This window comes from Rissa tridactyla, chromosome 5, assembly GCF_028500815.1.
Source record: "Rissa tridactyla isolate bRisTri1 chromosome 5, bRisTri1.patW.cur.20221130, whole genome shotgun sequence".
Taxonomy (NCBI): domain Eukaryota; kingdom Metazoa; phylum Chordata; class Aves; order Charadriiformes; family Laridae; genus Rissa; species Rissa tridactyla.
In genome coordinates this window covers 72,870,694-72,885,535 of record NC_071470.1, presented here as the reverse complement: position 1 = coordinate 72,885,535, position 14,842 = coordinate 72,870,694, and the positions used below count along the sequence as shown (strand labels likewise).

At 40.0% G+C, this 14,842-nt stretch overlaps 1 protein-coding gene across 8 annotated transcripts in view; it reads left to right on the top strand.

Moving 5' to 3' along the window:
• ZNF827 (zinc finger protein 827) overlaps window positions 1-14,842 on the top strand; it is a 110,209-nt gene that overhangs the window by 30,060 nt on the left and 65,307 nt on the right. For 7 of the 8 annotated variants that reach the window (XR_008466826.1, XR_008466825.1, XM_054204199.1 and 4 more), the window contains exons 3-4: window positions 2,829-3,001; window positions 13,771-14,254. Coding sequence is in view for 6 of the 8 variants with exons in the window: in XM_054204199.1 (XP_054060174.1) it covers window positions 2,829-3,001; window positions 13,771-14,254 (657 nt within the window). In the remaining 2 variants the exon portion in view is untranslated. The remainder of the gene's footprint in view (window positions 1-2,828; window positions 3,002-13,770; window positions 14,255-14,842) is intronic. The other variant, XM_054204200.1, reaches the window with a different exon arrangement.

The following is a 14,842-nucleotide window of genomic DNA, read 5'->3' as shown; positions in this document are numbered from 1 at the left end:
TCTGATATGCTATTACATTTTTCCTTTCTAAATAATTAACTGACTGAAAATAAAAAGCAAGCTGTTAGTTAGCGTATCTGGGTGTTGATTATGGACAGCCAGACTCCTTGATTCCTTCAGCCATGGAGAAATACAGCTTGCAAAAAGAGGTCGCTGTTTAGTGACCTCTGATTGAAGACCTCACTTCTGTAAAAGTTGAATAGGGCAGCTGAGTGTGTATATTTGCCATGAAAATAAATGTCACACGTTCCTGATTCCTTTTGCACTTACAACCTTATAGCACTAAAAGCAAAAAATGGTATTTCATTTTATAATGTGTTATCTTTTTGTGTGTGTCTGATTGCTCCTTGAGACATGGTGGGTTTTTTTGTCTTGTTCCCGGCAAGAGACATCTTTTCCCAGTAGGCATAGCTTGGGAGGTGGGTTTTTTTCCCCTCATACTTTGAACATTTGAGGCACTGGTGAGTTTGCTTTGTTGTTAGGAATCTGATTCACTTACCCACCAGTAACATCTAGATTTGGTTATGAGATCAATACTCAGTGAGATTAATTAGATGTCGACAAGTAAGGAACAGCAAAGACGGAGGCTATTTGAAGAGGAATATGTTAATAACAAGAGTATGCCTGCTGCTCTTTTGTCCACCATGTTGAGCTATTTGCTCAGAATTATTACACGCAAGAAGCTGAAGCCCAGGCTTGCCAGAGCATAGTCACTTCTCAAACTGCACGTCACATTTGGTGGACCTAGTCATTACTTGCATAGTTTATAGCAAAGTGGTACAGAGGAGACTACCTTTTCTATCAAGCTGTCAATATTGCCAATTCTATAAAATGCTCATATGTTTGGGGTGAAATTTAAAAGGAAGTCTGGAATCTCTGTTAAAGTTATGATGTTTTTTTTGAAAGAGTGTGGGTGGCAGACCCTACTTTTATTGACTGAATGCTTGTTTGGTGTAACTTTTTGCCTGCAATGCTTGCAATTTCGTTCCTGAAGCTTCTTTGGGAAGTGCTAGCTGATCTCGCTGGAGTCACTCTTTCCAACTAATTTGACGCCATATGACATGAAATAAACATCAACATCAATGAAGGAAAACTGAAGACCGTGATTTTTTTTTTCCTTGTGCTAAGGTTTATGTAGTATAGTAAAGAGCTACGATGGTTCAGCTTTGGGAAGCATTGATGTAATTCCTGTGTGCTATTAATTGTCATTATTATTGGTGAAGTCACATCTCACATGCATTCAGTCCAGTTCTTTGCATATTTTGTAATGTGCTAAATTACTATTGAGCCATTTTGCTTGCAGATTTATTTTTAATGGGGTGGAAAACAGGTAATAGCTTGTTACATATTTCTTTTCTGTATCCTTTGTGATGATAACCAGAGGCTGGAGAAAAGATGATAGAAAGAAGAGAAATGATAGGTAAAAATGCTACCAATATTTTTTTTTCTGTGGTTTGTCTTTCTGCTGCCTTTTGTGAAGAAGTAAGTAAAGATATTTAAAAACTGAAACACAAGCAATTATAGTATTGGCTTTGGCTTACTCTTTAGAGGTGCAGAGAGGGGAACAATTTGATAATATGTTGAGTGTGATAAGAATGTTTCACAAGGAGAATTTCTGAACTTGCAGAAGTGTATATTTTGACAATGCGTCCTTTTTTGTACTTATGTAATGGCTACCTAATCATTTTGTTTCCTGCCTAATAGCAAGGATTATATACTATCATATGACAAATCTTTCTGGAGTTTTTTGTCACTTAGTTCCTCTTCAAGAGAATTTGATGTTTGCTATATCCTTATCAGTAGGAAATAACTGATAGTAATGAGATTAAATATTCTGAAATGTCAAATAGCAGGATGCACATTGTTGAGCTCTGGATATTTGAAAGTAGTTTGTCTTTTACGGTGAAGAAAAAGGCTTCCAATTCCACAGTAATACTAGGCCTTTCTTTATAATAAGGAAAGGAAATAATGGTGAGAGGATGAATGGATGGTCAGTTGTGTAAAGTCAGTAGCAGGAATTTCTCTTTCCTTCAACCTTGAGATGGTTCCACTCTCAGTAGACTAACCATATTTGCCTGATAAATGCCACCAAATCCTTTTCTTATCTTAGGTGAATTGGGCAGTAAAGCAGATTGCAAACATTTAGGAAGGGAGTAGATCTAAAGCCCTGGCAAGTAGAGGAGCAGAAGGAAACCCATGACCTGAAGACACCTGATTGCTGAAGTTGCAGCTGCATCTGCTTGAGCCATAACTAAACAAGTTCAACATCAGGGGTTCTCAAGTCATTCACTTTGGGAGTTAAATGTATCTGATATGCAATACCAGCATGCTTTTCAGTTAAGTTGTGGATTGTTCTATGCTTTATATCCTGCTCCCCTGCTGGCTAACCATCAGATATGGAAATGGATCATTTTTTAACAGTTAAGCATATTTTTCATACGCTAGTACAGCCGGCCTTTGATAGGAAATGAAGCTGCAAAGTGATGATTATGAGAGACATCCATCTCAGTTCAGTTAAATTATAAGGAACATTAGGACCAGGTGAGATAAAGTACCATCCCCTACTGATTAGCCAAAGGATGTTTGGGACATTAACCTTTATAAATTATGGTGACCTTCTTAGAGGGAGAATAACTAGATTAAGGGGAAAAGGGATATGCAAGGGGGAGGAACTGAAATTTCTGGTACATGTTGTTGTTTAACTGATGTGTCTCTTTGCAGATGAAATTCTAGCATTGAAAAATGGTATCTTGAGTATGTTTACAAGGGGAAAGTATTCAACAAGTGGCTGTAAGGGATCCTCTCTTTTTCTTCCCCCTTCTGCTAAGCCTCAGAAGAAGAAGGAGGAAAACCTTTCCAGTGTCCGATCTGTGGTTTGGTTATCAAGAGGAAGAGTTACTGGAAACGGCACATGGTGATTCATACAGGTTTGAAAAGTCATCAGTGTCCGCTTTGTCCGTTTCGCTGTGCACGCAAGGACAATCTCAAATCACACATGAAGGTAAGAGAAGTGTTTACTGACAATCAAAACACTTGAATAATCAATCAAACCTATTTCATTTGCATTTGCAAGAAGAAAATTTCCCTAGCTGTACTACTAATGATGCCTTTATTTAAAAAAAGGGACCATAAAAAGAGAGAGAAATAGCTTTTTTTCCTCCTTTGCTTGCCCTTCCATTTTATGCAATGTGGAAACTGCTTTCGGTTATGTCAACTTGGTGCAGCGCAAGCTGTCTGTGATGGATTTAGTTCTGGACCTGGAACCACCAGAAGCAGGGATGTTAGCTGAGATGTGACGCTATGCAAACACAGCAGTGCAGCTTTTCAGGATGCCAGCTAGTTTCTCTGTGTGCCATTGCATCACACTAAGTGGTCATAGCAGCTTGGGCAGCACTAGCAGAGGATCTCCCCATTACTTTCTTATAGACAGGCCTGCAGTTTTAACTTTTTTCTCACTGTAGTTTTTAACTGCAGCCATTTCAGGAGCGAAGGATCCAAACCAAAATGAATGACAGATTACACTGTAATGTTTGGTTTTCAAATGTTTCCATTAAGCTTAAAGTGTGTTTTTAACTCAGCCTAAGTTTTAGGCTCGAACTGAAGATGACATTTGAAGGAAGCAAGACCTGTGTTGATATGGAAAAATATAAAAAACCTCTCTGTCTGCTTAGCTGAAGTACTACATGGTTGCAGTGTACAAAGTGCCTGGTCTTGCAAGCTGTAGACCATGCTTGGTGAAGTAAAAATGATACCTGTCCCATGGATCTATACCCAGCCCATGGATGAAGAAGCTGAGGTGCAAAAAGTTTCCCTTGTTAATGCAGTTGAATTTTATAAAACAGTGAAATGTTTTATTATAGTTAGTATTTTGTCTGTTTTAGACAAATGTGAGTAACAGAGTACCAGGCTGGTGTGGAGAGGGACAGAAATGCATGTTCAGGTTTTATATATGCTATTGCAGAATCTGAGATCTCGAGACAGGAGACTAACCTTGCTTACACCCAAGTAACTATTTGCTTCAGTGTAAATGGTTCTGATTATTCCACTGATCACAACAGCAGATCTTGCTGTATTTCAGGTCTTTCTAGGCCTGAAATCATCCCACTAAAATCTGAAGGCTCATCCCTTAACTCTTCTACTGTGGATCAATGCTCTGTTCCCAGGCATCCTTGATGTATTGTGCTAATCCTTATCAGGTGTAAGTAGATTTGGTGTTTATGGCTCTTTCTTTTAGGACTTGGTGTTCAATGTTGACTGGAGGGCTCAGATGGCCGTCCTGAGTAGAAGATTAGTAAAAAGAACGGCAACACAGCATGATAAGAAAGGGGTTTTTTTGTGTTCAGTTGTTGACAGCCTGCACAGAAACATGCATCACCTAAAAGCTTGCTACTCCCTGGCAAAGACCTTTTGTTGTCCCCTGCTTTGGAAAGGACATCCTTATTATTCCCTGCACAAATTCTTGTTCTTTGGGTTTTTTGCCTTTTTGGAATTATTATTTGCATGTTGAGGGCCTGTCCCTTCTTTTTGGCATGTTGGTTTCCATAGGTGGTCACAGGTAGTATGATGGAGAAAATTAGGGACTTTTTCACTGTCTCTGTGTGCTCTTTTCTGCTCCCTACTTAACATAAATTCCTTCATTAACTGAGCCCATGTCACCTTAAAACAGACCCTTTGTACAAACATGTAACATGTAGTGTTAATTATTTAGTAATATAGTAACTGTTACCAAGTAATTCTCAGTTAGACATCATTGAAGTCAGTCAGGCCCAGAACTGCTTGATGCAATGTGAGAGATTACAGTCTCCTTCAGCTTTACTATGGATATAAGATGCAGTCTAGTCATGCAGGTCATGAGGGACCCAGCGGTCTTTGTTGGTAAAACTGCTCCCTATTGAAGATGCAGGCAATTGTCTTACAAAACTAGGTGGCCTGTGTTTGGTCTTTTGCCCTTCTTGTAGTTTTATGGATAAATGTAAAGAATCACAAGTACAAGAATCTGAAAGATAATATTTTACCTTAATTCCAATGGGTTTAATACACTTTTTTCAATTGAGTAGGCCATTTGTAAAAATACTTTCTATAACAGCAAAATTGAGGCAGGTGAATGAAGTAGGGGCGTGTTAGTCACGTGTTCAATAGTGTCAGTTATAATTTGAATTCCCTTTGACAAAAGTATAAATTTAGAACAAGATTAAAAATTAAAAAAAATCAGATTTCTTTTCTCATTATAAAAAAGTACTTATTTTAAATCTGTATGTAAATAAGTATGAGGTTATTATAACTGAGACACATATAAGCCAACAGTGTTGAAACTGGAATGAATACACATCAGAAATGGTACAGCACAGCTGGGAGCTACTTAGGATGCAGCGTTCTGGTCATGCCAGCCGGATGTTTCAGTTCTCTTCATTGTCTTAGGATCCTTTGGGAGCTACCTGTCCTTATCTCTTTCCTGGCAGGCAACCCATGAAGGTAGTGCTGCCTCTAGCTCTCCATCCCTCTCTCCCTCCCCATGAGTCAACTGTGGCTGCAGGTGAAGACACATTTTTTTCAAAACCAAAAAGGCTACTCAAAATTAGGGTACTAGCCTGGTGTTTGTCATTCATCATAAGCCAATTTTTATTCTAGGATGCTGTCACAAGCCAAGCTTTTTTCCTTTATGCTGCTCTTTCATTTTCAGGTTTTATGGTCTACTGATAAGGATGACAGGCAAAACCTGTTTGAGGTGTTTTGTCCGGCTGCAGTCCTCAAAAACTAATAGTGTTGTCTTTGTTTTCTCCTAGGCAGCATAGCCCCAAGCTGAAGCACCTCCTCTTTTTCCTGGGTTCTTATAGGCATTTTCCATTGAAACTGGTCATTTAGGGATTTAGTTTCTATGAGTGGTTTGTGTGTGTCTCCATATGGACCTTCCTTATTTTGTGTATCTTTACGTTGATGAATAATAACTATATAATATAAATACTGTGTAATTTTATGGTAATTATAACATGTCAAACTGTTGGCCCAGAATACAACATTGCCAACATTTTTGGTGTCATGTCCCCTGCTAGAGAAAATACTAACAGAGAGCTGGATTGATTCCAGCCCTGACCGTATTCAGATCTACATGTGCTACCCACCATGTTGATGAAGCGTTCTTCCAATAAGGGCACTTTGCCAGGACCAACTCACAACTGGAGGCGAGGAAGTGAAAGGCAAGAAGGGAAGCAGAAGGAAAGTTTCCACACAGACACACAATGAACAAGGGAGGCTGAGTAGACTGCCTTTTAAGGCACACAGCGTTATCTATAATTGTTCTGTGGCATTTAGATTCCATAGTGATAGGCACCTTAGAAAAATCCTAAAATAGGCACAGTACAGAATTTTGTTAGTCTGTTTTGGAGACAAATTAGAGTACATGCACAACCACAAGTTTTGGCCCTTATTTCCAGGAATCTGGAGGTGGCATCACAGGACTTGATTCTGGTATCGTAGTGTGGTTCCTAGGGGTGCTGAGAAAACTGGAAATGAATCTGGGCAAAATGAATGGGTAATTGAGAGGTGTCTTGTCCAAGCAGGCAGCAAGGGTTGTGTTTGAGTCCTTCTCTCTGTTTATCTATGTTGTTTCCTGCTTGAGAGAGAGCGAGAATCTTATGTACTGCTATTGCAGAAGGCAACAGAAAGGGGTGGTGTAATTCAGCAAGATGTATTCAGGCTTTTCTGTTTTTCCTGGTAGGGAAGTAGGGATTAAATTTACCTCAGAGCAATACCACAAGCATCAGTCAGACTTTGGCCAATTGGTGCCTTTGGATCATGCACATATCTTCCTCAGCAATTGGTGGACGGATAGGCTGTGAGATCATACAGATATGTTCCAAGAAAGCAACAGGATATTAGCCTGAGCACTTGGAAGGGGGGATGAGGAAGAGGAGCATATGGCCAAAAATAATATCTATAAATGTTCCTTGTGCTGCTATATAGACATAAGGCAGAAGCAGGTGAGCCAGCTTTTCTAGCAGTGGAGAAGGTTGGCATTGTGAACACGTCCTGAAGCATGATGGTATGAAGAAAATGAGGAAAGGGAAGATTAAGCTTAACAGAAAAGTAAGACGCAATGGCAGGCAGGTCGTGTGGTGCACAACCACAGGATCTTCCTGCTTCTGTTGCTCATGAAGAGGGACCATGTAGTGAGATCTCAGATTAATATTCTTGTGTAATATGAAGAGGGTTATAATCAGCCTCCTGATTAGGGAGAGGCTATTAATTACAAGATAGTGGGAATAAGGAAAGGCCCTGAAGAATGTAGCCAGGTGCTCACTATCCCTTAGTCATTTGCTTTTCCCTCTTTATTCCTCAGCTAGTCAGACAACTGAATAAGCATTCCTAATCCATTTTAGTGAAGTATAGGACAGGTTATTTTAAAGCATCTCCACCATACTGGGAGAAGGACGTTGGCTATGTTTTATGGGAGGGTTTTTTGTTTAGTTTGGTTTAAGCTAACCTTAAAGAGCCCCAGGAGGCGCCTGTGATTCCATTACCTCCCCTCAGCCAAGGGGAGGTAACGCAAACTTGCACAGCTTTTCAACAAGTGAAATCCATGCCCTGAGTCTCAGACAGGTACCAAAATGACTTCAAATATCTGCCTTTTAATCTTGTCACTTTTTGCATATGAGACAAGGGTAAGACAGGAAATGCACTGATACCTTAAATCTTAAAGGAAAAAAAAGAAAAAATATATATTTTTTGGAACACCTAGTCCAGTCCAGCCCAGCCCTGCAGAGAGGCTTTTTTTTTTCCTTTGCTTTCAAGCAAAGCAAGGAAATAGTTTCAAAAAGAAAATACTGTATAAATAATGTATGTGTCCTGAGGGGAAGGATCATATCAAAACTAGCACTGTAGCACTAAACTTTTGAAAGTGCAATATTTTAAAAAAACTTGTCAGAAAAGAGCATGAAATGAAAAAGCAGAGGGCACACGATAGATGCAAAATGGAGGCCTCTCAAGTGTACTCAAATGCAGATGCAGAAGGTGGCATTTTACAAAAGAGATTAAAAAAAAAATTTAAAAAAATATCCCAAACAGACAGGAAAAATCAGTGGGTAGGCAGGTATGGCTGAATGGCCAGGTTATAGTAGTTGTTGACTGCAGTAGTTGCTTAAACAGATGCCCCTTGTGGAAATGTTAATCCATTTGAAAGTTGGTGAGAAAAAGAAAACCTATAGCAGTCAAAGAAAAAAAAGCAATAATTAGATCACAGAAAGTAAGTAAAGACTGAGTAGCCAAAAGCAAATATAGCAGTGAATGGATTCAGCACCACAACCCCTTTATGGTCTGATTTTGCTTGGGGATGAAAGTTCTCAGAAAAAATACCTCTTCTGATTCTGAGTGTTTAAAAAATAACAACTAAAAAACCCTCTTAAGTCCCACAAATGAAAGGTGAATGCCAGTCCTTCTCTTCTTGTGCCTCATAACCAGAAGGTTGGGTCTGTGCAAAGTGTTACCCCAACTTTAAGGAAGGGGAAAAGACACGATCTACCTCACCAGTGCTATAAAATTGCAGGACGTGCCTGTGTCACTGTTTCCCTCACCCCTACTCCCCGTTGTACCCTGTTAGGTCGGGTCACGTGTATCTGTAACTGTGGTACATCCCTACGGGCCAGCGTGTACTTCTCGTGACTTAAATTGGCTGGTAAATCAGCAGGGATGTCGCTTTTAAGTATGAAAAGATGATTCAAGAAACTGCTTATGATACCAGAAATGTTAGTATGTCAACAAAAAATGTAATAGAAAAAATACAATTATGTGATATATAGAGACATGTGGTTTCTGTAAAAGAAAATCGCATGTTCTTCTAGTAAGATGTTTTGAGCATGTCAGGAAATTATGGACTTAAGAATCAGTTGAAATTTATTTGGTCTTTAAAAAAGCCTTTGGCAAAGCTTCTCACTGAGAAGCTGCCAAATAAATTAAGCAATGTGATGTACTATGGCAAATTAGAAATTCACCAAGAGACAGTAAAACAAAGGGTAGGAAGGAATTAGCAATTTTTAAAGCATGACAAAAGGCTAACAGAGGGTTGTTCCATTAAAAAGAGTGGAATTGTGCGTATTTTAGCAAATGTGATCAGCACAAAATGATGACTGTGGCTAAGAGAATTGTAGACAATACAACCTTATGTGCATGAATCAAGATTAGGAGAGGCAAAACTTGAAAAGGAATAAAAAGAGGCTGGCTGACAGACAAACAAGGGCGCAAATGAAGTTATTGTTGACAAATACAAGGTACTGCACCTTGGAAACAAGAGTCTAATCATGCACCTAGCTGTCTGATATAATGAACTGTAACTACTCAGGGAAAGTATCTGAGTATCGTTGTAGACAGTTCAATGAAAACCTTCTCTTGGCATGAGCAGCAGTGGTTAAAAAGTACGTTAGGTATTTCAATGTCTGTAGAATAAAACAGAAATAACACTGAAAATTTTACAACGCTATTATTAACATGGTATTCTGCCACTTATGATACTCACTTCTGGTCACTGCATCAAAAAGATGTATCAGAAATAGAAGGTATTTTAAAAGCTGGTAATGAAAATAATTAGCAGGTTGGCAAGAACTCCTTTGAAGAAAGAAGCTGAAAAGAATGAGACTGCCAGGTATAGAAAGGAGGTGTGATCAAAATAATGCCATGAGATAGAGAAGATAAATTGAACGGCGTCTGTTTTTCTTTCTTGTAATGTGAGAAAGAGGAGGCAGCAAGAGAAACTGAAAGAAACAGATTGAAAAAAAATAAATTGACCAGTAGATAATTTGTACCCAAGTCCTCAAACTAGACCTAAAGTTTGTAAGGAGTGTATAGTTACGTTGAAAGTTATTGCATACGTTGTATCAAGCACACACTGAAAAAACTACAGAGCAACTAAATATCATTTGAGACTGGGAAGACTGTAGGGTTAAAATAAAGATGATACAGGTACTTTGCACAGTCAAGGAGAATATCCATGCTTAAATGAAATAAACTCAGAAGGTAGGACTCTTACACTGTTTCTGACATAAGTCAAACAGTAGTTTTACGGGATTTTGAAAGAACTATTCTCTATGAGCAGGTTGTGCACTATAGTTTGTTGCAGCGTAATTCAGAGAGATCCAAATCTGGCAGCAGCTGGGCTCAGAGTGGGATTTTGGAGAAAACCTGTCAGCTGCGCTCTTGTCTCCTCCCACCTGTGGTTCTTGGAGCAACAGCCTAGTTGAGTCTAAAGAGGACATCTGATGGTTTGGGTAGCATTAGCACAGCGTAAGAGCCGTTCCCCGTCTCATGGAGGGAGAAGGCAGCTTTTTGGACTGTAACATTGCATGACCTGGATCTCCCCTGTGGCTTTCTGTGTAGCTCTACAGGGTTTTTTGTTTCTTACTCTGCAGCAAGTAGTCGCTGCCTTGAGCTTTCTCTACGAATAGCACAGAATGGCAATTCTTGACTCTTTTAGCTGCTGTCGAATGAGAAAATAAGGGATAGTTTTGCCTTTAGAAGGACTTTAATTCTTAGCTTCTATTTCTAATAGTGTTAAATTTTGTGGGTTTTTTTGAGAATTAAAAAAAAGTAAAGTCTTATGGTGGGACTGGACCCTGGACGTTGGGAGCTAAATATTTGGCTTGATGTTGTTTCATGTGGGGTTCTTTTGTAGATCTAAAATTCTTCCCTTCAAAATGCTTAATATTTGGGTTTGCATTCTGTCATTCTTTGCCTGCAAGTTATAAACATTACTTTATGAGAAATCCATTGGTGATGCTGCTATTGTCTTTGAGCAGGAGAAAATTCTAAATCAGATTAATCAGTCCCCCCTATTCTCATTCGTTCTTAAAAGATATTGCAGGGGTGGCATGCCATGCTCCTGGGAAGAGAAGGTGGGCTCCCACACACTTTGCCACCCAACTGCAGCAGTGACAGCCTTCAGAAGGCATCGTATTGATGATTGTGATAAGGGGCCTCTAGAAGAAGTGGTTAAATGTGTAGGCAGGGAAATGTTGATTGAAGGAGATCCTGGAGAGAAACCCTGGCACACAGAATCTCAGTGGGTGTAAGAGATAAAGTTGCCATGGTGAGAGTGCTTGCTACCATTAGTACATCTCGGTGCTCTTCCTGAAGAAGAGTGCTTACACACTGCTCTGCTCACAGACTATCCTGTTTCCAGTAGGGTATACAGCCAATCTGGTTGGCATTTCTGTTGTAACCTGTTAATATTTAGAACTTACTGTGCTGTTATTCTTCTGCAAGGTTGTTGCTTTAAAACTGTCTTAGGTTAGCATTAGCTTCTAATTTTTTTTTGTTGTCAGGTGCAATTTTAAGATTTGAATGTGAATGTCATGTTTATATGATACTGAGAATGTCATTCTGTAAAGTGGCTGGCCAAGAGAAATTCTCTCTTGCTATCTGTTTGTTTAGTACCTAATCTCTGGAGCCCTTGAAGAACTACTGAATGAAAAGTTATGCAGCACTGATGGAATGTGTCTTCACTGAATGTAAAAAAGGGCTAAAAGAGGGATGTCTCCCAGCATCATGTTTTAGCAGACCTGAATTCTGGTCCTGTGTATGTAGAGCTGGGAATGCTGGATATAATCTTCTGACTGAATTCCTCTTAGAAAATGAATTGGGCCCAATCTACAACCCCCTCTACTCTGCCCGGGTGAGGCCACATCTGGAGTACTGTGTCCAATTCTGGGCTCCCCAGTCCAAGAAAGACAAGGAACTACTGGAAAGAGTCCAGCGAAGGGCTATGAAGATGATCGAGAGACTGGAGTATCTCTCTTATGAGGAAAGGCTGACAGACCTGGGTCTGTTTAGCCTGGAGAAGAGAACACTGAGAGGGGACCTCATCAATGCTTATAAACACCTAAAGGGTGGGTGTCAAGAGGATGGGTGGTGCCCAGTGACAGGACAAGGGGCAACGGGCACAAACTGGAACACAGGAAATTTTGTCTGAACATAAGAAAAACTTCTTTACTTTGAGGGTGGCAGAGCCCTGGCACAGGCTGCCCAGAGAGGTGGTGGAGTCTCCTTCTCTTGAAATATTCAAAACCCGCCTGGACACGTTCCTGTGCAACCTGCTCTAAGGTGACCCTGCTCTGGCAGGGGGGTTGGACTAGATAATCTCCAGAGGTCCCTTCCAACCCCTGCCATTCTGTGATTCTGTGAAACTCCAACCTGAATTTTGACAGAGCTGTTTTGGAAAATGCTAGTGTTACCCCAGAGCTCTGGGGCATCTGCACCAGGACTCTTGGGATCTAGATCGCAGCTCTGCAGGAAACTGCAAAGTGCTTGAAAGCCTTAGTTAAAGCTAGATTTTCCAGGCTTCCTGGTGTAGAGCTGAGCTTTGAGTAGAGCTGGAGCTCTCAGGGCTTTTGGACTCGCAGGCTACAGCAGCGAGCCTTGAATCCCTGGCACAGCTGGCTGCTTCTGAGACAAACCCAGGGAGCGGGGAGTAGAGTGCCACTCAGTAGGGTAGGGGAATCACACCTCGTTTGCCAAGAGTTCATCAAACCGCTCCATGTTTCAGGTGAAATATTTTGCGTTCAACAAATTGCCATTTTCCAACAAAAATCTGTCTCACTGAAATGTTTCCAACCAACTCAAGTCACAACTGAAAATGAACGTGTGGAGCTCAGTCTGGTGCCAGTTTGTCCTGATCACATGTTCATCAATTAGTAAGGAAAAAATGTATGTATTTGCCAGTCTGTCTGCAGGGAGTAGCCTGGAATGCTACTGTCAGGATTTAAAATCCATTTCTGAAGCTATAGGGAAGAAAACTTTCAATATACCTGCCACTATTATGCTGGGCTCAATTATTCCTTCCATTTCATGATTACTGTGTTAAACAAGAATAATTATATGTATACAGATTATATAATTATATATGTATAATTATATGTATATAGATTGTATTAATGAGTGTGGCTGTTCAAATAATATATAAACCATTACATACGGATGAATGGATAGAGTTCTCTTTAAAAGGTAATCAGGTTTGGGCCTGAGAATACCAGGCATTGTAGTCATACTGGAGCATGCAGTCTCTATGAGAAAGAGCCTGCAGTCAAAATATGAGGACAGTAAGATTAACTGTGATCATTAATTGACTGATAAAATAGAATAAATGGCAAACACCATCTCTCATGTTTGTATTTTATCATAACAGAGCTGTTTATTTTCTGGTAGAATTGATTTACAACAAACTGCTTCAGTAGCGCCTTGGTATTGCCAGGTGCTGTGTTTTTACTCTAGTGATACACGAATCGATGATGGACGTTGTTATGCAGGTTGGTGTTTTGTTGGGTTGCTCTGAACAATTGTTATTTATGAGATTGCACAGAATGATCATCCTTAGCAGAACATGTAATAGATAGGGGTTGGTTTATTTGTTTGTTTTTTAATCAAGAAAGCTACTGCTTATAGCTTGGAAGTCTCTTCATGCACTGACAGGTCATCAGGATCCAGTTGTAAGGACTGTTTGATCCAAAGCAGACTTTGTCATTTCCATGCTGCAGAAACAGATGTTCCTGATTTTTTTTTTTTTTAACTTGAGTCTGATGTTGATGTTCTTTGACTTATGTGTGAAAGAATCCTACTGTTCTTTGTGTCTGACCTCTTTCCAAGTGCTGGGAATGAATTCACTCACTAGTTAACTTTTCTTTTTTTAAAAAATGGTGTGAGTAGTGTAGAGTTGAGATTTCTATAATGCTAGTAAACTGTAGTAAACTGTTTTGCTTAATACATGCTTTTATCTTTCACCTCTTGATCCAGGTTCATCAGCACCAAGACAGGGGCGAGACCTTTCAATGCCAGCTATGCCCTTTTACCTCCTCCCGCCACTTCAGCCTGAAACTCCATATGCGTTGCCATCAACATTTCCTCAGGACAGAATCCAAAGTGAAGGAGGAAATACCAGAAACTGAGGTGAAGGGGTCACCACAGCTAAATAATGACTCCTGCCCGGGACCACAGAGGGAAGGAGGTGGACCTGACCTTACGGGATCAGCATCTGTATCTAAAACACCCGATGTGGCTGGGCAGCCTAGTGGAGGTATTCCACCTTTACTAGTGAAAGAAGAGCCCAAAGATGACAATGGCATCTCAGCTGCACCTTTTGCTGTTAGCACTGTTGACAGAGCCCCCAACAATACAAAGCTGAAAGACTCCTCTGACTTTGTGGCCAATACAGCATCAGCGCTATTCAGCCAAGACATCTCTGTCAAGATGGCATCAGATTTTCTTATGAAGCTGTCAGGTAATTGAGCAGCAAGCGGCAGCATTAGCTGCTCCTCTATGGGCTAAAAAACACTTTGCCTTGGGTTTTCTAGGTCATGGAATTGCAGGGAGAAAAACACTATAACTTCTTAACTTATAATTTGTTCCTTTTGATAAGGAGAGGTGTGTGATGGATGGAAGAGGGGAAATGGTGAGAGGAGAGAGGGATTTTGCTGTTCAATTAATGAGATTGGGAGTGAGACTTTTTATCTAGACGTTCATGTTCATTGACATTTACCTTGGCATATCTCATTTGGTGTGTTTTTCAGGCACGCTGAATACCTGTAGCTCTGGTTTGAAATCACTGAGGATCACAAGTGCCCAGCATTTTACAAAATTCATCTCTTAAGTTCTCTGCCTTTGCCTATCTGTTAAATAGGACCAATAAAGTATTGGTCACCTTCCTTTCAGAGTAATATTTGAGGTCTAACTAGTAAATACATGTGAAGTGTGAATGTTACTGCATTTCTTGATTATTAACAATTAAAAAAGGTAGTCCTAGAGATCATGAACAGCTGTTCAATTTTTTTTACTACTTTAATTGAAATCCATATCCGATGGGTGTGTT